The 24,504-nt window shown below is 46.4% G+C and overlaps 1 protein-coding gene across 1 annotated transcript in view; it reads left to right on the top strand.

Moving 5' to 3' along the window:
* C2_1H5orf34 (chromosome 2_1 C5orf34 homolog) overlaps positions 1 to 24,504 on the top strand; it is a 447,867-nt gene that overhangs the window by 367,698 nt on the left and 55,665 nt on the right. The window contains exons 9-10 of the mRNA XM_078675037.1: positions 14,307 to 14,477; positions 16,603 to 16,727. Coding sequence (XP_078531163.1) covers positions 14,307 to 14,477; positions 16,603 to 16,727 — 296 coding nt within the window. The remainder of the gene's footprint in view (positions 1 to 14,306; positions 14,478 to 16,602; positions 16,728 to 24,504) is intronic.

The raw sequence follows: 24,504 nt of genomic DNA, 5'->3' as shown, positions 1-24,504 counted from the left end.
AATTGCATGATTGCTATCTGCATTGAGATCTAGAGCTGGAATAATTAATATCGTGTTTTCCAATGCAGTCTTCATCAGCTCTAAATGATGGGCATTTCCCAATAACATCAGCCATTTTACCCTTCTCATGTCATTGGTCATAATTACATCAGATGTTGCTATCTCCATATGCTCTGATTGGCGACCCAATCCTATTAGCTGTAGAGTTAACAATAGGGGGTTATGGTCTCTCTCTGTTCTCGGTTGTATTGCCATATCTATAAGTCGGGGCCAAAGCTCCACACTGCTAAGAAAATAGTCAATGCGACTACTTCTCGTCCCATTATTAAATGTATGCTGACCTTCACTGTCTGAATGGCTCCTACCATTTACAACCCTGACACCACATTTCAGACACGGGTACTACCTCTGTCCATTTTTTAGTTGGTGATAATATTAGCAATGGGATATCCCAGAATGAGTCCTCTTCACTACTAACGAGGTGTCACACTCGAAACCTGATGGCTCTTGAATTAATGAAATGGAATGTCAATGGCCTCAATCATCTATTAAACGGGGAGCAGTATTAGGTTTTGTGAAACCCCATGCACCTGATGTGCTAATACAAGAAACGCACCTTCTTGGTACCCAATGCCCCTTCCTGGCCCGATATGGATACGACAAGGTTTATCACGCCGACTTCACCAGGGACTCCCGCGGCACAGCTATCCCTATTCACAAACTCCTCCACATGGTAGTCATCCGCAGTATGTCGGACCCGCAGGACAGCTATGTTACTGTTGAGGGGGTAATTAATGGTCATTCCCATAAATCGCTGAGTGTTTATGTCCCTCCCCCACCCTCCCAGCTGCCCAGCCCTACGTTAGATGCGGTGAGGGCAGTTATCAGCAGGGTGATTTATCATGGGTGGTGATTTCAACATGACGATGTCTTCCACCTCTGACAGTTCAAGTGCTTTGGCTGGCTTCATGCCTGTGACTTCCTGTCTTGTGGACTGGGTGTCTTGCCTTGGCCTTTGTGATGTCTGGTGCACATGGAATCCTTACGCACAAGCTTACACTCACACCTCCGAAGCACACAAGACTAGTTTGCGCATGGACTATGTATTCATGTCTGCCACCAACTTGCTTCTCACTACGAGATCGATGATCCTCCCCAAACATATTTCAGACCATGCTCCAGTTACCACTTATCTGGGCAGAGTCTGGTTAGGTGCCTATATGCTTGGAACCTTGTGGACAGTGGCACAACAGAGTGTCGCAGGGATTCTGCTCCTACACAGAACTGTGCATAGAGACTTGGAACCTCAGTGAATTAGGGTGTGCCAAAACTCACCTTAGTATCCAAAATCCCCTACCAGACTAGCAATCAGTGTCTCATTGGTTCTTCCATACCCCCAAAGATTAGACAACCCAAAACATGGACTTAGAACACCTCAGGTAACGTGGAACACATAAACACTCTTTAGTTATACTATCAGATCAGTCCAAAACGAGGAGTAAATGAGGACACATGCAAGTTTGAAATATTTATTTCTAATGCAGTGTTCTCAAGCGCAGTACCTTAGCTAATACAAGCAAACATATCATAAGCAATAAAGTTATCAGCATAGTTACAATTCCATAAAATACAAAGGGAGAAAGCATGTTAAAATGCTAAAGGGAAGAAGGCTAAATGGCACCTAAATCTTACCCTCCCTTGCTAGTATATTATATTATATCTACAGAAGGTCTCTTGGGATTACAAGGGCGGCCCCATACCTTTGGTTCTAGTAGAAAGGGATCACATCATATTCTACACCAGCTCTCTGCATGCGAATGTTCTCCAAACTGTGTCTGCATGCTCTGCGCAGTGCATTATTAAACGCGCCAAAAACTAGAGGTGCCCACAGCTGCATATGTGTTATGTCTAGAACGTGCGCGGATCAGACCGAACAACAACTACGGTGTTGAAATAACCTTGAAGGCCTCGGCACTCACTGTTCAGACATAGCTTACCAAGCAAGAATGATACTATAGGAAAAACATATTATTCTCGTGTGAAGCAAAATATTCTGCTAGACTCTAAACATTTATAATATCATGTGCAGAAGCAGCAGAGAGGAAAAATGGCATTTAAACTTCTAATAAGCTCATGCTAACTTAACACAGTGTAAAGGCAAAAGTCATCACCATGACAAGAGTTCCTATTGCGCAAGCTCAATGTCTTCCTGGAGCTGAACGTGGGATTGGTGGAATCCCTGGGGACACTTTGGGCCGCCAATAAGTCATTTATGAAGGGACCAGCAGAAATTGTCACAGATTGAAGGACTAGAAGCCCGCATAGCACAGGCGGAGACACAGTCCACTGCAGATACTACTAAACCTTGTCAGCTTGCGATGGATAGGCTTTCACTACGGCAGCAATGCCTTGATGAGGCACAATCATGTTGGGTTGCCTCTCAGAGCAGGGTTTATGGATGTGGCGAGAAGTCGAGAAAGCTCTTATACTGGCTGGTATCTCGCGGCCTGGCTGACAGTGTGATTTCTAGTATCCGGGCTCCCGAACGGGGATTGGTCATCGAGACCAGGAGCACTGTGGCAGCTGACTATTGTACATTATACGCTCACTGCCCAAGACCACTGTGTGAGTACTCTTCTTCGCTGATCACAGATTTGCCACTGTGCACTCTTGTGGTGGAAGACGCAGCCGACCTGGCTGAACTGTTCATCTTTGCAGAGGTTGATAAAGCTCTTTCCAACATGAGCCCCGGCAAGACTCAGGGACCCAAAGGCTTCCCTGTGGAACAGTGTTACTTAAAGTACGACCCAGGGGCTGCTTGCGGGCACTCTTGACATTTACATGCAGGCCCCGTAGTGAACAGAAGCAACTGCTGCTGAGCACTTCTATTTAGAATTTTTTTAAAATAAACGGTCAAGGATTTATTAACCTGCAAATAAATGCTTGCCCGTTTATTTACCATGTTTTTAGGCCTCTTTACACAATCCCTGATCCACTCAGTCCCCATAACGCCACCCAGCTGGCACCAATTCAGCCCTTGGTCTCACCTCAGACCGTACTTTGTGGCCCTTGGACAGATGTTTGTGAGTGCCCATGCTGTAGAATATTACAAGAAATTTCAGAAGTCGTTGTTGCCCATCTTACTGTCACTCTACAACAACACCAAAACCAAAGATAATTTCTCTGCAGAGTTAAACTAGGCGACCATCGTGGTCCAGCACAAGGTGGGGCAGTGTCTGGTGAATTGCGTGTCTTATTGCCCCATCTCACTTATTAATTCTGAGCTTAAAATATATGCCAAAGCTCTGGCTAAGTGTCTTCTCAAGGTTGTGGTACACAGCAGTGCATCCGCAGGGTACAGTAGGGTAGGTACCTTTGACAAATAGGGACCCTTGCGTCTAGTCAGGGTAAGGGGGTACACTCCTAAAATAACTCCTGCTCACCCCCTTGGTAGCTTGGCACGAGCAGACAGGCTTATCCCAGAGGCAGTGTATATAACATTTGTGAACACATACAGTAACCCAATGACAACACTACAGATAGACTCCACACAAGTTGTAGTATAAAAATAAGTATTTTTATATAGACTTAACACAAGACCACAACTGACAAATCTACAATACTGTACTTAAAATGGTAGAATTAGCTTAGTTCTCTCTAGATGTTAAAATGCAACACTTTGAATTCAATGTACCTTAGGATGCGTAACGCTATACAACTAAAGTGTTGCAGGGAAGGTGATGCATTGGTTCCTTACACGCAAGAACAGTGATGTGTCGGGTCCCTAATGATGCATAGGGGATGCGTCGGTTCTTCTCTGTGAGGGGATGTGATGCGTCCATTTCTTACTGCCCTTCCGTGGCGATGCGACAAGCAGCGCCATGATGCGATGAAGATCCGGTGCAATGAAACCAAGATGGCGTCTTCTCTTAGTTGCGGCACGATGCGTGCACGCCCAACGGCCGTGCGGCGACTCAACGATTCTTCTGAGCAGCAACAGGCCTTGCAACACGCTTCCCGGTGATGCGGCTGCGTCTGGTGCGACGCCGATCCTCTTCTCCGGCGATGCGAGGCGCTTCGATGATGCTGCAACAGCTGCAGCGGTGGCGACACCGTTCGCCACTAATGCGGCGGCATCTGATGCGACGTCGCTCCTTGCAACATGCAGTTCCTCAGAAAGCCCAACACAACTGCAGGCACTTCCAAAGAACTCTAGGGGAGCTGGTGGGTGAAGTCTGTTGTCCCTGAGACTTCAGCAGGAGGCAAGCCCTATCTCAAGCCCTTGGAGATCATTCACAAGTTGATGAAAGTGCACATAAAGTTCCTCTCTCCTCTCTTTGGCAGTTACGCAACCACTGCAGGCCAATCCCCCAAGCAGCACTTCAGCTTATGGATGGTCTCTCCTCAGTCTCTCTGGTTCCTCTCCTCAGAAAAGGTTTCTTCTTGTTTCCCAAAAGTGATCTAAAGTTCTGGGGTCTGGGTCCCCCTTTTTATACACAGTTTCTATTTGTCCAAACCAGTTCTGGCCAGTGCTGGAGCACTTTGTTGACAAGACTCCTCCTTTCCTTTCACAGTGCAGGCCAGGGACATCAGACGCACCACAGGAGGTGGAGCCAGCATTGTGGAGGGAAGGCACAGCCCTATTCAGGTCCCAGGTGCAACTCCTCCCTACCATCTGCATGAAGATCTCTCTATTCAGCCCTGTGCTGACTCATCCTGTCTCCTGGAAGCCCCTGTCACTCAGACTCCAGACAAGGAATCCATAACCTCTGGACCCCCTTTCAGAGTGCTGTACCCTCCCACCTGGAGTGGTACACCTGTAAGACCAACCGGTTAGGACACTGTTTACAGTTATCCCTTCCTTCAGGTCAGACAACACCTAAACCCTGCTCTCCAACACAGGGTCTGTACCCGGTGGTTGAACACATGCCCGGCGCACCAAGACTTCCTTGGGAGCAAGCATGCTCCCTCTGAGGGTAACACATAACTCATGTGTTGTGTGATAGTTTGCCTGGCCCAGATCTCCTGACCCCTGTCAATCTGACAGTGCGTGAAGATTCCCTTGAACAGAAATGGTGTCACCATGGTCACTCCTTGGTGACTCAGCCCTTCTGGCTGGCCCCTGACCCACTGGTGCTTCCACTGGGGACTCTTTCCCCCCTCTCACCCCACCACTCTGGACACCTGCACCCTAAGAAGTGGCACTGTCAGACACCAGAACTGATGGAGGCCTTCTTACAGACACGCCCAGTTCACCAGACATAAGGGGATCCCCCTCAATGGGCAGCCCATCTGGACACCCTAGACTACCCACCTGGTGTTCCCTTAAAGAACCATCCAGGCTCTGAGATTGGATTTTCGGCACCCTGGGACACGCAGCCCCACACTCATTCCTTCTCCACTGAGACAGGACGTGAGTCCAAACACCCCTCCCCCTACAACGGGACCTAACTGGGCTACTCTGAACCACTACCACCACTCTGGGTTGGAAGATACCTGAGCCATTCCCCTCAGGGTCCCTCCCCAATGCCTCTCCAGACCCTCTGGAATCCACCAAAATGTCTGCCTCCAATGTGGGCTCCCTGGGGTCAGAGAACTTACTCTCCAACAGGTGTTGGCATAGCTCTGGAAAACAGGGACTTACACAATATGCTCTATCAGGATTGGATCACACAGCCCCCTACAAGGGTTAACCAAACTATCATTCACTTCACCATCCAGTGCCTCCCACACTTACTCTACCCCACTCTCCTGAGATTGGCAAGACAGTATCTGACTGTCTCTGTCACTCAACCCACACTCTTCTGGGCTGTCTTCACACTCACACACCAGGACTTCAACCATGGGGTAACCCCTCTCCCTGCACCTCTCATCTAGAGTCAGTAGAGTGTCCCGCCCACCACTAGGACCATGAACACCTGCATCAGTTTCCCCATTCTCCTCAGGGACACTACGTACTACTGGGGCTACCTCATATCCTTGAACCTCCTGGTGTATGTTAATCCCCTCCTTCAAGTCAGGCGCCAAATCTCTGGGTGTGTGTACTACTCCCTCAGCACTAGATAATTAAATTTTGCTGCCACCATCTGAGCTGGACTGCACCTCCAACTCAGCAAAGCTCACTTGCTGAGCTACCCAAATTTCTTTTTTCTTGGCTGAAACACTCATGGCCTCAAGCCTCTTGAGCTCCAAATGAAGCTCCCTCATTCTCAACTCATGCTCAACCTGCATCCTCTTTTCCTCTAAGGCCAATTTCCTATTCTCTAACTGCCCATTCATTTTGGCTAGCTCCAACTCATGCATCCTATTTCTTTCCCTGTCCTCCAGCTCCTCTGGGGACAGGCCTTTGGCAGAAATACTGCTACCTGCTGGGGCGGTTGCTCTCCTCCCCCCTGGACCCAATGGACCTTCCAGCTGCTCATCTGCATTCTCATCCCCTTCCTCATTTACACGGGTATTCCTTGCTTCGACCCAGGCCCCCAGTGGCTTTTGGAACTCATCCTTCTTGGAGAGACCGGTCATTGCAACTTTAAATTTCCTGCAGAAGTGCTTTAGCGGTTTCACATTGTAGCATTCCAGTTTCTCCTCTTCCCACTCATAATCAACAGATGCTATGGATACTGCTTTCTTCATGGTGGTTAAACTTGGCAGTTCTTTGCAAAAATAGAAAATCCCAGGAAATCAATCTACCAAAAAGTATGTGGTTGCGTTTTGGTCTGCACTCACTAGTAGTGTTCACCAATCACTGTATATGAGTCACAAATGGGGGGGAGATTTTAACATCAGAACTTGCCCCCTCTCATATTCAACTACATGTGGATACGATGGTGAAAATGGGGAGAATTTACTACACTTTTTACACTCTCCATATGGCACTTCTCTTAACAACCTGATGCTAAAACTTGATGTAATCATCCACCAACATGCCCCTGACAATGAGGGTAACCTGCCGCCAACCTTCACGGGGAGAAACACAACCTCTATTATTGATTTTTTGATCATCTCCAACCGGGTAGCTCCCCATTGTTTGGTCCCACAGATCTTAGACCTTGGTCTGAGTGACCATAATGCTCTTACTATGATCATATACTGTGAGCACCATAGGGATGTATTTTCCGGCAGGGTTGTTGACGACATTATCCCATGCAGACCAAATGGGACTCGCATCAAGTGGTGTGGGGAAAAAGAAGAGAATTTACATTGTAGGGTGGTGAAAGCTGGTCTAAATACGATACTTAGTTGCCTTGATACGGAAGCCCCCCCAGACCAATCTGTAAATAACTTTGAGAAGTTGGGTGCCATAATTAAGCAAACCCTCACTACAAGGAAGGCTAAAACTAGACGGGATACACAGGGTTGGTTCAACCAAGCATGTACAAGGGCACTAAAAGCCCTTAAACTTGCCCTCTCCACAACTCCGAGAGACAGGGAAGCGGTTATATCTCTGAGGGCCAATTATAAAAATGAGCTCAAAATCAGGAAACAAGAACTAAGAGAAATAGCCTGGGAAGATCTGAGCAAAGCTGCAGCTCTCCGGGACAGCAAACTATTCTGGAGTACCATCAACAGCCCCTTCCTGCAAAAAGAGGAATTCCCTGTCCTCACTGCCCAAGTTAGTGAAGATGGTTGGGTGTCCCACTTCTCAGGGATCTTTGATCCTACTGGAGAGCCCAATGATATTTTTAATTCTATCTGTATTACCCCAGTTCAAACTCCGAGAATTACGATCCATGAGGTGGATATGGCAATAATGAATAGTAAAGGGGGAAAGGCTCCAGGCCCAGATGGGGTACCAATCGACCTATACAAATTTGATCCAGCTCTCTGGAGCCCGTTATTGACCATAGCTTTTAATGCTGCTATGGATAACAGGACTCCCTCTACTTGGGGTGAATCCATTATTATCCCAATTTATAAGAAGGGGGATAGAGGAGAGGCTAAAAACTACCGCCCTATCTCCCTTCTGGATTCCTCACTAAAAATCTTGAGTAGGGTCCTGTTAGCACGTTTGGAAGATTGGGCCTTAGACAACCATATTCTTGCCCCATCCCAATATGGCTTCAGAAAGGGCCTTGGTACGATTGAACAATGTATCAACTTGAACCTTTTAATTGGGAAGTATACCAAGGCCAAGCCGGGATCACTATTTTTGTGTTTCGCAGATCTTTCAAGCGCTTTCGATCTGGTCGATCATGCCCTGTTATGGACAACTTTATTGGGTATGGGAGCCCCCCCTGATATTATTCATTTTTTAGCAACACTTTACTCAAACTTATCTGCCCAAATCCGCTATGGTCCAGAGGGGGAGTGCACCCGAAAGATTAGAGTAAGATCTGGCATCCGGCAGGGATGTGTATTGGCCCCGTTGCTTTTTTCGCTCTTCATTAACTCGGTTGAGCAAGAATTAAAGCAAATCCATGCCGATGCCCCACAAGCAGGAGGCACCCCTATACCGGTACTACTCTATGCCGACGATACGGTTCTATTGTCCAGGACACCTATAGGCCTCCAAAAACTGATGGACGGGTTCTATGATTTTATACAGAGAAGGAAACTTAAAGTCAATAATTCCAAAACGTTTGTCATGGTGTGTGGGAAAAAGCTGAAACTTTTTAAACCCTTCTGTTTTAAGGAAAACCATATTGAAATTGTTACCAATTTTTGTTATTTGGGTGTTACTTTTAATGATAGAGGATCGTGGGCCCCAGAGGAGATTAATGTCAAAGCCAGAATGGGGAAAGCCTCCTTAGGCGTCTTCCGCTTTGCCTCTAAAGTAGGAAGCCGCCGTATTGCTGATATGCTGACTATATTCAACCACAGATGTACCTCGATAGCATTGTATGGCTCGGGGGTGTGGGGACACTGCAATGCCAGGGCCCTGCAAACCAAAGAAAACAAGTTCATCAAACGGCTGCTTTGTCTCCCCTCCTCGGCATCTACTGTTTTAACCCATTTGGAACTAGATTTGGATTACCTGTCCGATCTTACCGGACTAAGGCCACTGTTGGTATGGAAATCCATTTTTACCAAGACGGAAACTGCCTTTACCAAAGACATCATCAAGGACTGCTTACTCTTGGATAAAGTTTTAAGTATACCATGGTTAAAATATGTAGTTGCGACTGTCAAGGACTTGTTTGACATGGACTTATGTAATGACCCTACCTGTTTGAACTCAGTTAGTAAACCGGAACTAAAAAATGTCTATCTTAGGGCGAAATCGGATGTGCGAAGGTATGCTACCAGAGAATATTCCACACATATTTTTCACTTTTCATTGAAAGATGATAGCTGTGGTATTCCTATGTACCTCAATGTTATCCACAGACAGTCTCACCAGTTTGTCCTCTCAAGATTGAGATTAGGTATAGTACATAACCTGGTTGCCTTCCCAACAATGAAATCTCATCCAGTTACTCCTTGTCCATGTGACGGTTTTACCAAACAAAGCACATCGCACTTTTTACTACAATGTCCTTTGTATAAAGCGCAGCGTATTTGCTACCTCAAGCCTATGTTTCTTAAATATTCCATGTATACTACAGGTACCGCCTTGAGGCTTCTTTTCTCACTCTCAAGCCCTGATATATGTTTTTTTACTGCCACTTTTATTTTGAAATCTATTAGAGCTAGACTTAGTATGGTTTTCGCGTAAATTTATGTGCAGCAACCCGCACACCTTGTGTCAAGGTTATCCCTGTTCATCTTTTTATGAATCCTGTACATGTAATGTTTTTTAACTGTATACTTATATGATGTTTTTTAAACATTCGAATAAAGTTATAAACTGAACTGAGTCACAAATGCAAGTCCAGAATCCTCACCGCTGACCACAAATGTTAGATTTGGGGGTCTCTAGTTGGCAGAGGTAGGTACCTTTGACAAATAGGCACCCTTGCATCTAGTCAGGGTAAGGGGTACACTTGATAGCTTGGCACGAGCAGACAGGCTTATCTCAGAGGCTATGTTTAAAGCATTTGTGAACATATACAGTAACCCAGTGACAACACTACAGATGGATACCACACAAGTTGTAGTATGAAAAAAGTATTTGATATAGACTTAACACAAGACCACAAACAACAAAAAAACACAATATTGTACTTAAAATGGTAGATTTAGCTCAGTTCTCTTTCGATGTTAAAATGCGACACTTTGAGTTCAATGTACCTTGAGATGCGTAACGCATACAACGAAAGTGTTGCTGGGAAGGTGGTGCGTCGGTTCCTTACACGCAAGAACGGTGATGCGTCGGGTCCCTACTGATGCGTAGGGGATGCATTGGTTCTTCTCGGAGAGGGGAGGTGATGCGTCGGTTTCTTACTGCGCTTCTGTGGCGATGCGACCAGCAGCGCCGTGATGCGATGAAGATCCGGTGCAATGAAACAAAGATGGCGTCTTCTCTTGGTTGCGACAAGATGCGCGCGCGCCCGACCGCCATGCGGCGACTCAACGATTCTTCTGAGCCGCGGCAGGCCCTGCGATACACTTCCTGTTGATGCAGCGGCGTCCACCCTCTTCTCCTGCGATGCGAGGCGCTTCTACAATGATGCAAAAGCTGCAGCGGTGGCGACACGCTTCTCCGTTGATGCGGAGGGGTCTGATGCGATGTCGATCCTCTTCTCCGGCGATGCGATGACAGCGGCTGTGATGGCGACACGCTTCTTCTCCGCGAGTCATGCTTCCAGCTCCTTGCAACACACAGTTCCTCAGAAAGCCCAACACAACTGCAGGCACTTCCAAAGAACTCATGGGGAGCTGGTGGGTGTAGTCTGTTGTCCCCGAGACTTCAGCAGGAGGCAAGCTCTATCTCAAGCTCTTGGAGATCCTTCACAAGTTGATAAAAGTACACACAAAGTTCCTCTCGCCTCTCTTTGGCAGTTAGGCAACGACTGCAGGCCAATGCCCCAAGCAGCACTTCATCTTAGGGATAGTCTCTCTGGTTCCTCTCCTCAGCAATGATTTCTTCTTGTTTCCCAATAGTGATCTAAAGTTCTGGGGTCTGGGTCCCCCTTTTTATACACAGTTTCTCTTTGTTCTCTGAATGCAGAGAGGCCTTTGCCTAGTCCAAACCAGTTCTGGCCAGTCCTGGAGCACTTTGTTGACAAGACACCTTCTTTCCTTTCACAGTGCAGGCCAGGGACATCAGAAACACCACAGGAGGTGGAGCCAGCATTGTGGAGGGAAGGCACCGCCCTATTCAGGTCCAAGGTGCATCTCCTCCCTCCCATCTGCATGCAGATCTCTCTATTCAGCCGTGTGCTGACTCACACTGTCTTCTGGAATCCCCCAGCCCCTGTCACTCAAACTCCAGACAAGGAATACACAACCTAGCAGAGGCAGGCTTGGATGGTTAGACAAGAAAATACCTACTTTCTAAAAGTGGTATTTCCAAATACAGAATGTTAAAACCATCTTCACTAAAAGATGTATTTTATCATTCTGAGTTCAAGCATACTAAACTCTAATTTCCACCTGGTTCCCTGAGTCAGTTAGGATTATAAGTTGTAATAATCAAACTGCCAATTCTGGCTTATGGGGAACAGTTAGCCTTGCAATAGTGAAAAACGGAAATGGCTGTAATTCACTATTAGGACATGCCACACACATCAGGGCGTGTCCTACCTTTTACCTAAAATGCACCCTGCCCTTGGGCCCTACCATAGGGGTGTCTGATATGAAGAAAAGGGAAGGTTTAGGGTCTGGCAAGTGGGTGCACTTGCCCAGTCAGCATGGCAGTGCCAGGCTACACACAGGCTCTGCAATGGCAAGCCTTATACACACTTTTACAGGCTGCTTCTGTGGGTGGCACAACCAGTGCTACAAGTCCGCCAGCAGCATTTGGATTTACCAGCCCTGGGCACCCCAGGTGCACTGTACTAGGGTCTGACAGGTAAACCAAACCAGCCAATCATGGAGTCACTAATCCATACATCAATTTATAATAGGGAGAGCATATGCACTTTAGCACTGATCAGCAGTGGTAAAGTGCCCAGAGTCATAAAACAGCCAACTAAAGGTCAGAAAAAATACAGAAGGAAGGCAAAAAGATCAAGGATGACCCTGCAAAAAGGGCCTAGTCCAACACTGAGTCTAACTGCATTCTCCTCATACACTTTGAGAAGGCTTTCGACTCCCTCGACCGAGACTTTCTCTAAGATGTTCTGGCTCGGATGAGCTTCGGGCCCTGCTTCATCTCCCATGTACAAACCATGTACGCCAGTCACACGGCCATGATTCGGGTAAACGGGTCCCTTTTCCTGGTACTCCCGATTCAGAGTGAGACCAGGCAGGGATGTCCCCTGTTCCCCCTTCACTTCGCTTTGGCAATTGAGCCTCTGGAGATGTGGGTTCGCTGTGACGGGGTCGAGGTGGACTTTATCGCCCTGTACATCGACATGTCGCTCTTCCTGAGCGACCCTGTAACGACGGGCCCTAGAATATTATACATGCTTGATCTTAATGGCCAGGTATCCGGTTTACTGGTTAACCACTTTAAGTCCTCAGTGATCTAGCTGACTGGCATCTACCTTTCAGCCGGTTGAGATTTCTCTACCTCTACATTTACATCTCGCTCCTTCCTATCTTGCCTGGAACCTGACTCCCCTAGTGGCTCTCATGCCGAAGCGTTCAAAGCTGTGGTCTTCCTTACGTCTTAACATCATGGAGAGGACTGCCTCGTTCATAATGATGGTGCTACCACTTTTCCTGTATGGTTTGCAAAACGTCCCTCATAATATCCCTAGATTGTGGTTTTGTTGCATTCAGGCCTTGGTGTGTCCTATTTTGTGGGACTTCAGGTTCCATGCATTGCCTTCTGCAAACGTGTACAGTCCACCTTCGACAGTTGCCTTTCGGTAGCTGACTGGCAGCTCTCTTACTGAGCTTCCCAGTTTGTGGTTCTGAACGACTGATTTCATGGTGGACAAGAGGACCCGACATACAGTGTGGGACTGTCGCCCCTGTTGTGGGATGCGATCGTAGATCACCTGTACAGGTCCTCGATCCCTGCCGGACTTAACTAAGGTGATTTTCGAAGTGTGGCAGGTAGGTGCTAGGTGGACTGGTCGGGGGCAGGGTTACTCTCCAGAATCCCTCTAGAAGGGTGCACTGCTTCATCAAGTGGCTGGCCTGGAGGGGTGTGGGAGGTGCAACCTGATCGGTATCTCACACCTGGGCGACTTGTGGTACGGCACCCATTTGCAAGGCTTCTCCAACTTGCAGACTGACTTCCTACTGCACCACTCCCAGTTTTTCTGTTTCTTGCAGCTCTGCCTTGCCCTGTCATGCCATCAGTCCTCTCTTTGGGAGGCCCTGAAATCAGTTCCATAGAGGTTAAGGTTATCATGTCTCCCCTGGGGCAGGGTGGGTTCTCCTAGATCTACCACTCTCTGGTGATCAACTCCCCTGATTTGCTTGCCACCCTCTGCCAACGGTGAGAATCCTGGGTGGGTGCCTTAGAGGATGGGGAATGGATGGAGGTGCTTATGGCCCCAAGAAAACTGACTATTTCCTCTCAACTCCAAATGATTAAAGTGAATGTTCTGCACACTACAAGCCTAACGTTGTTGCGGTTATGGTGGGCCGGTAAGCTCCCAACATCCACATGCCAAAGATGTAGAGCAGACTCAGAAGATTTTTATCATGTAGTCTGGTCGTGCCCCATCATACATGGGTACCGGTTCTCCCGGGTTTTCTGTGGGTGATGGCCAGACCAGTTGATTGCTCAGCCCAGGTTGCTCTCCTGGGATTGTTGAATGACCTGGGTGGAAAGCCATCTGTGAGGTGTCTTGTGGGGCTGGGAACTCTACTTGGTAAGCGGGATATAGCCCGGAACTGGACTTTGACTGCTGCTATGGGTTTGCAGGTTTGGCAGCGGGCTATGAACCGGTGCACACAGCACATTGCAGCCCACATAAACATCGTAGGATATGGGGTATTTTGTGGGACTATTGTGGGCTCCAGGGATTGTCAAGATCATCCTTGTGTTGTTACGTGGCCAGTGGGTCGTGGATAACTGTTTCACTTTGCCTGTCTTGTTAACTATGTTTGATTTCTGCTTTGAAAACCCAATAAAAAACATCCAGTTTCCGGTTGTGAAACTTGACAGTAAGATGAGCAGTTTTGCTCAGACTGTATCTATGTTTCAAGAGCATGGTCGGGCAGACAGTAAAGCCAGGACCCTGAGACTCAACTAACCACTAGCGGTGAACTAGTTTTCTGGAATAGTGATTTCCTCCTCCTTAGTTCGAGTGACACATGTAGACCTGGTTGCAACTAACAAGCATTACATGTCCCTACAACAGGTGTCTGCTGCTGATCGCCCTGCTGAACAACCGATAATTTTGCAGCAAGCCACTCTTGAAAGCTTGGGAAGATTTTCAGCTTTTTCTGATAACCGAGTGATCGCAGACTTTTTTGATGGCCTCACCCTGCACATGGTTTGGAATTTTACCTCGTACCTTACAGGATCACAGGTATGCATCCGTTCTCAATGGCAAAACAAATGCACACCAATGCTAAGGTTATTAATGATACCGTTTCTGCTGCTATTATGACTAGAATTGTAAATGTCTTTATTGTTTGTAGCGTTGATGATGTGTTCACTAACTGGAACATGCATCAAGGTAAGATTTTGCGAGTCCTTAATTGCGATAGTTAAGGATTCGCAATTAAGGACTCACAAAAGCCTATGCATGTAGGAATCGCTGTAAAAATAGTGATTTCTAACCATTCCTTATTTGCGACTCACAAATTACGAGTCGCAAATAAGGAATGGCTTCCCATTCATTCCTATGGGCCAGTAATGAATGGGAAATTGCATACACAATTTGCGAGTACCAATAGGTCCTCACAAATTGTGCATGCAATTTTAGGGTGCAAGGGTGTCAAAAGGACCCCCTGAAATTGATCTGTGCACATATGTTGCACACACACATGCCCTAAGGGCATGTGTGTGTGCAACATGAAACTTCAAAAAATGCACAAACGTGCATTTTTCAAAGTTTTTGCAAATTACCATGAAGTTCCACTTCATGGTAATTTGTGTCCCCTATTCGCGAAAAAGCTAATTTTTTTACTTTAATGCATTGCATTTAAGGAATCTCAATTTGCGATTCCTTAAATGCAATCGCAATTTAAGTAATCGCAATTTAGAGATGACATAAATTGCAATTTTTGCATTTAGGATGATGCATCCCAAATGCAAACATACCGGTTGCAAAGGGGCAGATTCTGAATATCTGCCTGTTTGCGACCAGTTTTTCACAATGGAAAAAACAACCTAGGCGGTAACTTATGATTGCCCACTCAATGGTGGTAGGACAGAGACTAGAACTAAACAGCTTCCAATTAAAAAAACTTATTTTTATTGTACAGACTATTTTATAATTCATGAAATGTAAACATAGACAGGTGCATCAATTAACAAACAAACAATACATTTTAATTAAGAAAAGCAAATATAGAATAATAAAACCATATCATTTAAAATTATGAATGACCACCAAGAATTAAATAAGACAAAACTTTATGAATTCCTTTAACAATGAAAAGTAGGTTGTATGTCGACGCGCGTTTCGGCGACCAGCGCCTTTCTCAAGACAGAATTCAATTTTTATGTAAATTAAAAGTACATTTTAGTAAACAAGTAAAAAATCCTATTCTTTTAACAAATGGAAAATATATTAAACATGAAACAGAATATTGAAAACCACAAAAATGTATACAGAAAAATACAGACAATAACACGCTATTTAGCTCAAAATATAAAAAGGAAGCTGTATAGAATAGCTGTGTGCTATATTTGAAGCAATCTAGAATCCAATGATATAGGAAGTCAAATGGAGGCCTATCCTTTAAGTCCAAGGATTGACTAAACTTGACTATGCATAGATTGTATATAGATGGTCAGTTAACAAGTGGGGGATAAATAACCACACAGATGATCACTATTCTCATTATTAAAGGATATGAGACAAATAGGCCAATGGACTAAGAATCCTAAAGGCAGTGATGTAGAGTTTAGGAAAACATAGATAAGCTCTGAAAGAATAATTGATAGCACAAGAATCGTATTACAAAAGAGGTAGTGGCTGAAATCTACCATTTTAATTGTGTAAAGAATTGGCTTCTGTGGGCTACATTCAACCATCATTTCTAAAGTTCTCTGTAGTTTTTTTCTTAGCGTCACAATTTTACATTGAGGACGGAGGGGGGGTGTCATCCTATATGACGGCTATGCTGTCGACTGTTTTTAATGTGCTTACCTAACAGCAGGATAACTGTTAACGTTTCAGGTGTTACTGCAGGACTTTATTTATTTATCCGGCCGGATGCTCGGACGGGAACACTGACTCTTTGAGTTAATAGAAATCTGAAATTTTTCTTCAGATGCATTTGCCTGTTAATCATTTAAGTAAATATTACTTTTTAGCCACTGCGGGAGAGGAGATATAGTGGATCAGAAAATGCAGTTAACATGTGCTTGTTTGCTTTTAAACAGACCAAATCCACGTTTTTCTTGATATATTTGAAAGTTGCCACATGTGCGTTTATACCTTTGTTGCTGCTGAGAAAGTATCATATCTGCTATTTTTGAAGGTGAACACATCTGCATTACCGACTTCTCAAAACCATCAAGATGCCACAACTGGTTGGTGCCAAATTATTTTTCCAGATGGACGTCACCAACTCGTCCAGCTAGAATTTCCAGGCCCTTTTGAAAGGTATCTAAAGAAAATTCAACAATTCAGTAATTGTCTAATGTATTTAATTTAATCCTATGAGTGTATTTCTTTAATGCAGCCCTCGCCCTGGAGACGGTGCAAATGTTACTTAGTGATGATAGAGGTACCAAATGACGAAGTCTGTCCGTGGATACTAGCCCATGTGCACAGTGCTGGTCAGGCAAGGGGCGGATTAATAAATTGGGGGGAAGTGGATGGATAAGAGAAGTTTGTTGAGTTCTGTGTTCAAGGACAAATTTGAATTTGTTGTATCTGCGTGTGGAATAAAACAAGTGCAGGAACGTAGTTATGCATGATGTATGATACATTTTTTTTTAGAAACATATTTTATTGTGTCAAGTGTCAAATACAATGACGAGCTCTGTAACCCAGAGGCTATCTGCTACAGTGTAAAGTACAAACAATTTGCATTAACATTTAAAATATGAATTTTTCAAGACAAAAACATTATACATAACCAGTATAACCCACCCCCGCCCATTGCACTGTCTCTGCACTGCATCTCCAGCATCACCTCCACTCCCACTACATCAATAACCGTTTCCGCTTAACCACTGGTCCTTTGCACCTCCGTCCAGCGCACTCATCCCAAAACTGTAGCATCTCCAGAAGAAATGGGCTCTAGATAGAGGCCTCTATAATCCGCCCACCACTTCCAGATCTTGGAATGCTTTTGCAGGCACCCCCGTGCTTTAAAGATAGGAACCGCAAATCCAATGTTGAAATCAAGACCATTTTTCCATGCTGACAATGAAGGCGGGACCACTGCCTTCCACTTACGTGCAATGTCTTGTTTAGCTAGTGTGAATCCCCATAGCATTAGGTGGTGTTTATAAATATTTCCCCACACACCCTCCATGATATGTAAAAGCACTAATTTTGGTGAGAAGGGAAGCGCCCAACACCTCTGCAAGACAGGCCAAAACTCCCGCCAAAACTTTGCAATCGTTGTACACTGCCAGACCGTGTGAAATAAAGTGCCCTCCTCCTGACCGCATGGTAGGCAAGTTGGAGATGCCACCAAGCCTGCCCTTCACAGCCTGATCCTAGTATAATATACCCGGTGTAGGTAATAAAATTGGGCAGAGCCGCATTACGATCGCCACCTCCAGAGGGGAGGCCAGCGCCTCCGTCCATTCATCTCCATCCAATGGACCAAGGTCCTCCTCCCACGCCTCCCTAAGTTTATCTAGTGTGGTGGGACAATTCGTTACTAGAGACTGACACGTTTTGGAGCTTTTATGGTCCTGTAGGTCTCCCATAAACAGTTTGGCTTCAATGCTGAAAAGACTTCAGAACTGTGCCCCTCATCACGTCTCCTAGAGTAGAAATCCCTAAATTGTCCCAACCCCGGAAGCCCACTAGAGCATCTAATTGAGGCAATCTCCCATTAGACTAGAGGAGAGTCTCCTTTGTCAATCTACCCCACCACTCCATCCTCCGCAGAGCCAGTTTCCACACTTGAAATACCACTCTGGTGGCCGACGGCAGGGTATTGCGCACAAAAGCCGAGTATAAGACAGTATGTAGAGTTGTAGTTCCCATGCATCTTCGTTCCATCACATACGCAGAGTCCGTCCTGTCCCCATACCACCAGTCATTTAATATCAGTAGGTGCGAGGTCATGTAATATGATTGGACATCCGAGGTGGCCAACCCACCACAGTATGTGGACTGGATGTCATGGTCGGAACCCCGACCGCTGAGCCTCATGTTTCCCCCGCTTACTGGAAAAGGGCCGCTGTAATTTTCCACGAGATGCGGGAGGAATGGAAGGAGGAGGCAGCCCTCCCGAAAACTACCGCTCTCAGCTGCCTTTGCAGTACGTCGCGCGCGCACAGGAAGTGACGTGCCAAGCAGGTTCCGGTCGGCTATGAAAGCTTAAACCGGAGACAAAGACATCGCTGATTGTTCTGTGTGCAAGGGTGCACACGTCCGGAGGCAACAGCGTTTGAAGACTTGACAAAATCTTCCTGCCTGGTGGGGTAAGGGTGTCGGTGACACCGCCAAGAGTCCATTTTGCCAATTTCACAGCGCTTGATCCTTAACTACAGTTACGGGTGTCGGTGACACCGCCAAGAGTCCATTATGCCAATTTCACAGCGATTGATCCTTAACTGTAGTTACGGGTGTCGGTGACACCGCCAAGAGTCAATTTGCATATCTAGAGCGCTAGCTCCAAAGCGACAATTGATTTCTACTGCGATTCACTCGCACTTGAGGGGGTGAACGCTGATACCAGGTGGTATATCGTTTCAGTACTCAAAGACAGACCTTTTTTTTTTTTTTTTTTTTTTTTTTTTATTGGCATAAGAAGTTTTGTGCACTTTTCATCACATACAAAAAGAGAAAATCACATACAGTGTATTCGCCTACAACCGCATTGGGCCGGCTACATGCAATCGCAACCGATATCATTAGCATTAGTAGTACACGGCCCATCAGCCGACATCCAGCGGACCGGCGGCGTGATATCTGATAGCTCCCATTGGTATGTCAGTGCTGTACTCGCCAACTGATATATCAGTAGTCTTACATTTTCCCATTTTATTGCATAACTGAATTTAACAGAACAGTGTATTACCCAACTTGTAAGTCTCCCCTTGCTACAGTCACTCTGCATCACAGCATCCTCCCTCCTCAGTACCATTATCATATACTCATTTGCTTTGTGTTGTCACCTTCAGATGTATACTTCACTCAACTCCCGCTTCTGACCCTGAGGCATCATGGACTAGTAAATAGGCACGCAGGTACCCCCAATAGTCTTTGGGCCTAGAACTGCCTGGCAGCTCCTCCTCGTACGTGGTTAGCGTGTCTCGACAATAGACCATATCCTCAATCCAGCGCTTTACATCCGGGGCCCTCTTGCTGTTCCAGTGGAGAGACACCCTTCTCTTAGCTAGCAACAGTGCAATAGCACAACATTTGCGTTTCAAGGCTCTCAGTTGTGGAACAATACCCAACAGACAGATTTTCGCGTCACACAGCATGGAAACCCCAAGCATATCGTTCAAAATTTGTATGACTTGTTCCCAATATCCCGCCACTTTACGACAGTGCCAAGCTAGATGCATGAAGTCCGCATCCTCTTGTTTACACCTGCAACATAGTGAATCTTCCCTCAAACCATATTTATATAGCCTCTGCGGCGTGTGGTACACCTGATGCAAATACTTGTAATGTATGATTTTCAAGTTTCCATTCGGTGTCAGCATACCCGTAAGCATGCAGGAGGATTCCCATTCCGCATCCGTTAGGGGTTCTGCCAGCCCAGCGCTCCATTTGTCCCTAGCCTTATATGTATGTTCCCCCACTGCCTCCTGTATATTTGCATATAGCTTGGACACTAGGTGAGATGCTGTGGGTGTAGTGAGGAGCAGTCGTAGGGGTTCAAGGGTAGGTGGCTCTTCCGGATGAGACGGATAATGTTCCCGAAGTGCTCTCTGTAGCCTATAGTAGTTGAAACTAAAAAGTGGAGATGGGTTTCTGATGTATTGTAGCTTGTCCAGTGTCTGGAAAATGCCATCTTTGTACAGGTCCCCCAGTGTATCTATTCCAGCCCGCCTAAACAGATCCATGCCGACCCGCTCCTGCGTTACCGAAAGGGCCGGGTGATGTGCTAGTGGAAGCGTGGGTGCATAAAGTGGAAGGCAGTTTGCTGCTTTACCCATAAGTCTCCATGCCTCTGAGGTTGCGTTAACCGGATTAATGTCACGGTCGTGCAGCCTAGTGCGTTTATGCGTCAGTATGCTGTCTAGTGGGATCGGGTCAGTGTCGCCCGCTTCCACGGCCACATGCGTCAGAAAGGGCACTTCGTGGTACCAGAAGTGTGCGTATTGCGCCTGAGCGCATATGTAATATAAGTAGAAGTCTGGTACTTTGAAGCCCCCTCTAGCATACGGTAGCGTCATAGTGCGCAGTTCCATCCTCGCTTGTTTCCCCGCCCACAGCAAATTAAGTACCAGCGATTTGATATTTCGGAATACAGCAGCTGGAGGTTTTATTGGAATATTGTTAAATAAATACAGGAACTTCGGCAGGAGCACCATTTTAACGATCGCTGCCCTGTCTGCTAGCGACAAAGGAAGTCTGTTCCATCTTTTAATTTTGTCTTCCAGGGATGCAATGGTCCGCCCGTAGTTCGTCCTAATGACCAATTCCGGGTCTCTATGGAACCATATGCCCAAATATTTTGTGGGTTCCTCTTGCCATTCCAGCGGGTAGTCCAATTTTGTCGGACGTGTGCTGTCCGTCAGGGATAGGACAAGAGATTTATTCCAGTTTATCTGCAATCCGGATTGTTGGCCAAATTTTATGTACTCACGTAGGAGTGGATTTAGGTGTTGTTCAGGATGTTTAACATAAAGCACCATGTCATCCGCGTATAGCGAGATATGTATGGGTCGGGAGGGCATTTGAATCGCCGAGTAGTGGTGATGTTGCCGGATTTTACAGGCCAGTGGCTCTAGCACCAACGCGAAAAGCATCGGCGAGAGCGGGCACCCTTGTCGAGTACCTCTGCATATTGGAATGGGTTCTGATATGTACCTGTTTACTCTGATGCGTGCCGTCAAGTTTGTATATAGCATCGCTATCCATCCTAGAAATATCAATGGAAAGCCCATACGCACCAGCACTGCCTGGATAAAGGGCCAACCGATAGTGTCGAACGCTTTAGCAGCGTCCAGCAGCACTGCCACAGCCTTCGTCTCAGGGGTCAGATAGTGTGCCAATGCAAACAGAGTGCGGGTGTTATGTGTAGTGGCCCTGTCGGGGATAAATCCAGACTGATCAGGCCTGATCACCAATGGCATAAGCGGTTTCAACCTGTCTGCCAGCAGACTAGCTATGATCTTGGTGTCTACATTTAACAACGAAAGGGGGCGGTATGAATCACATTTATCTGCTTCCTTACCTGGTTTTAACAATGTGATGAGCAAGGCTTCCCTCAGAGATGCTGGCAGTGTCTGTGCCTCATGTGCAGCCCCATATAGTCGCACTAAGTGCGGGGCGAGTAAGTCAGCGTACGTCTTATAGAATTCCGTTACGAAGCCATCCGGCCCCGGCGCTTTGTTATTAGGTAAGCGCCTAATGGTGTCTGTAACCTCTTCTACCGTTATAGGTCGTTCTAAGTATTTCCTATGTCCTTCCGCTAGCCATGCCATTTCTACATCCTCCATATATTTCAGTAATTCTGCCTGTGATGGCGATGGACGTGCCTTATAAAGTGTGCCGTACGTGTTCATAAATGCTCTCAGTATTCCCTTGGTATCTGGAACTACCTCCCCGGCGTCGGTGCAAATGGACGCTATATTCTGTGGTGCTCTACCGGCGCATATCTTCGCGGCCAGTTCTCTACCGGGTCTACCGCCTTCCCCATACCTTCTAGCTGTTGCTCGCTTAGTCACATATTGAAGATCGTCCGCTGCAAATTTATTGTGTTCCATTAACAGCACTTGAATGTCCCCCAATACTTTAGTGTCTCCCGTCTGTGTGTATGTCTGTTCTAGTGTTTGAATGGCCTTTTCTTGTGTGTGTAGTTGCTGTCGGATATCTTTGAGGATGCCTGAGGTCGTACTGATACAGACTCCCCGAATCGTAGCCTTAAAGGCCTCCCATAGTAAACCCGGGTCCTCTGTTGTCGGGCCGTTAAAATCAAAGTAATCCACTATTGCCCTATGTATGGTGTCAACATAGACGGGGTCTCGTAACGCAGCTGCGTTGAAACGCCAAGTAAAGGGTGGTGGGTCATAATATGGGATAGCTATCTCCAATAGTACCGGACTATGATCTGATAGTGTTCGAGGCAAGTGTTTGATATCTATAACCCATGAAAGTACTTCCTGTGTGCCCAGCCAGTAGTCTAGCCTAGACCAACTGTTGTTCGCCGCGTGTATGTGCGTCGCTATTGTTAACCCTGGGTTACGTGTCCTCCATAAATCCACCATATGTAGGTCTTCCATGGCGTCTCGCAGTATTGTCCTGGCATTTCCATGTTGTTCCAACGTATGTGCTGCTCTGTCTAGAGCAGAGGTCTTCAATCTGTGGGGCGCGACCCCCAGGGGGGTCGTGGAGTCCTGGGAAGGGGGTCGCCGATTCTGTCAGAGTGCAGTTCCTGGCGTCGGGCTGATTGAGGGTGCTCACGGCGGAGGCCTTATTCACACCAAGGTGTGAAAAACATTAAAGCCTCATTAACAAGTAAAGGTCTTTTGAAGACCTGTGAAGTACTCCGGTGTGCCTTTGTATATGTCCCTGAGGCTGTTTCAGCAGGGCTCACATACACGAGCTGGGGGGGCTGGGGGAGGAGGCTGTAGCCCTTTGAGTTCAATGGACTTCGCTGTGGAGTTTATTTTAATTTGTAACGTTTTATATAGCGCTAGTTTAACCTGTAGGTATCTTAGTGTGCCAGTGGAATGGTGGCTGCTGGTCTCGCCTGCTTTCTGCCACCTCTCCTGGGTCCCCCCCCCCCCCGCTTTCTGCCACCTCTCCTGGGTCCCACCCCCCCTCGCACTCCGTTGTCTGTGCATTTTCGCACACCCCTGCCCGCATTCTGCTGTCCTTGGATGGATTTCGCACCACCCTCCCCCTGCCAGCACTCCGCTGTCCGTAATTTTTTGCCCCCACCCTCCCCCCCCCGCCCGCATGATAATTGGGATTTCTGTGTGAGAATGACAACACTCGTTTGAAACAAACAGACATGGAGAAAACCTTTCAATCATCCTTTGGATTGTCTGTTGCATGACATTACCTGCAAAAGGGGTGAGTGAAACATGTGTGGTCCTTTTGCAAGCCTCTCCGCATTATAACTGGGGGTGTTCAAAGTCTGCTTAACTTCCTTTGCACAATTATGCGAAATTTCAGCAATTGTGTTCGGAATTCAAAACTGGCATTTGATGATGTTTGTAGCTTTAGACAGGAAGATGCATTTTGTGCATAAAAAAGTGTTAAATAAACACGCACATTAGCTGCCCGCACTCTGTCATTCGGGTTGTTCACATGCATACATGTGTGTGTGTGTGTGTACATGTGTGTGTATGTATGTATGTATGTATGTATGTATATATATATATATACATATGGATAGATGTGTGAAAAGGTGGGTGGGTGGAGGATGGATGAAAGGGTGGATGGATCAAGGATGGATGGATAAAAGGTTGCATGGATGGATGTGTGAAAAGGTGGGGGATGAATGGTGGGTGGATGGATGGATGAAAGGGTGGATGGATGAAGGATGAATGTATGTAAGGATTGAAGGATGAAAGGGTGGGTGGATGGATGGATGGATGGAATGAAGGATGATGGAAGGATGAAAGGATGGATGAATGTGTGAAAAGGTGGATTGAGGATGGATGGATGGATGAAAGGGTGGATGGATGAAGGATGGATGGAAGGATGAAAGGGTAGATGGATGTATGGAAGCAAGGAAGGATGAAGGAAGGATGGATGGATGTAAGGATGAAAGGATGGATGTGTGAAAAGGTGGGTGGATGAATGATGAGTGGATGGATGAATGATGAGTGGATGGATGTAAAGATGAGTGGATGGATGTAAAGATGAAAGGGTGGATGGATGGATGAAGGATGGATGGATGTGTGAAAAGGTGGATGGAGGATGGATGGATGGATGAAAGGGTGGATGGATGAAGGATGGATGTAGAGATGAAAGGGTGGATGGATATATGGATGGAATAATGAAAGGATGGATGAATGATGTATGGATGGAAGGATGAAAGGGTGGATGGATGAAGGATGGA

This window comes from Lissotriton helveticus, chromosome 2_1 (genome assembly GCF_964261635.1).
Source record: "Lissotriton helveticus chromosome 2_1, aLisHel1.1, whole genome shotgun sequence".
NCBI lineage: Eukaryota > Metazoa > Chordata > Amphibia > Caudata > Salamandridae > Lissotriton > Lissotriton helveticus.
This window is presented reverse-complemented; position numbering and strand designations above follow the sequence as displayed.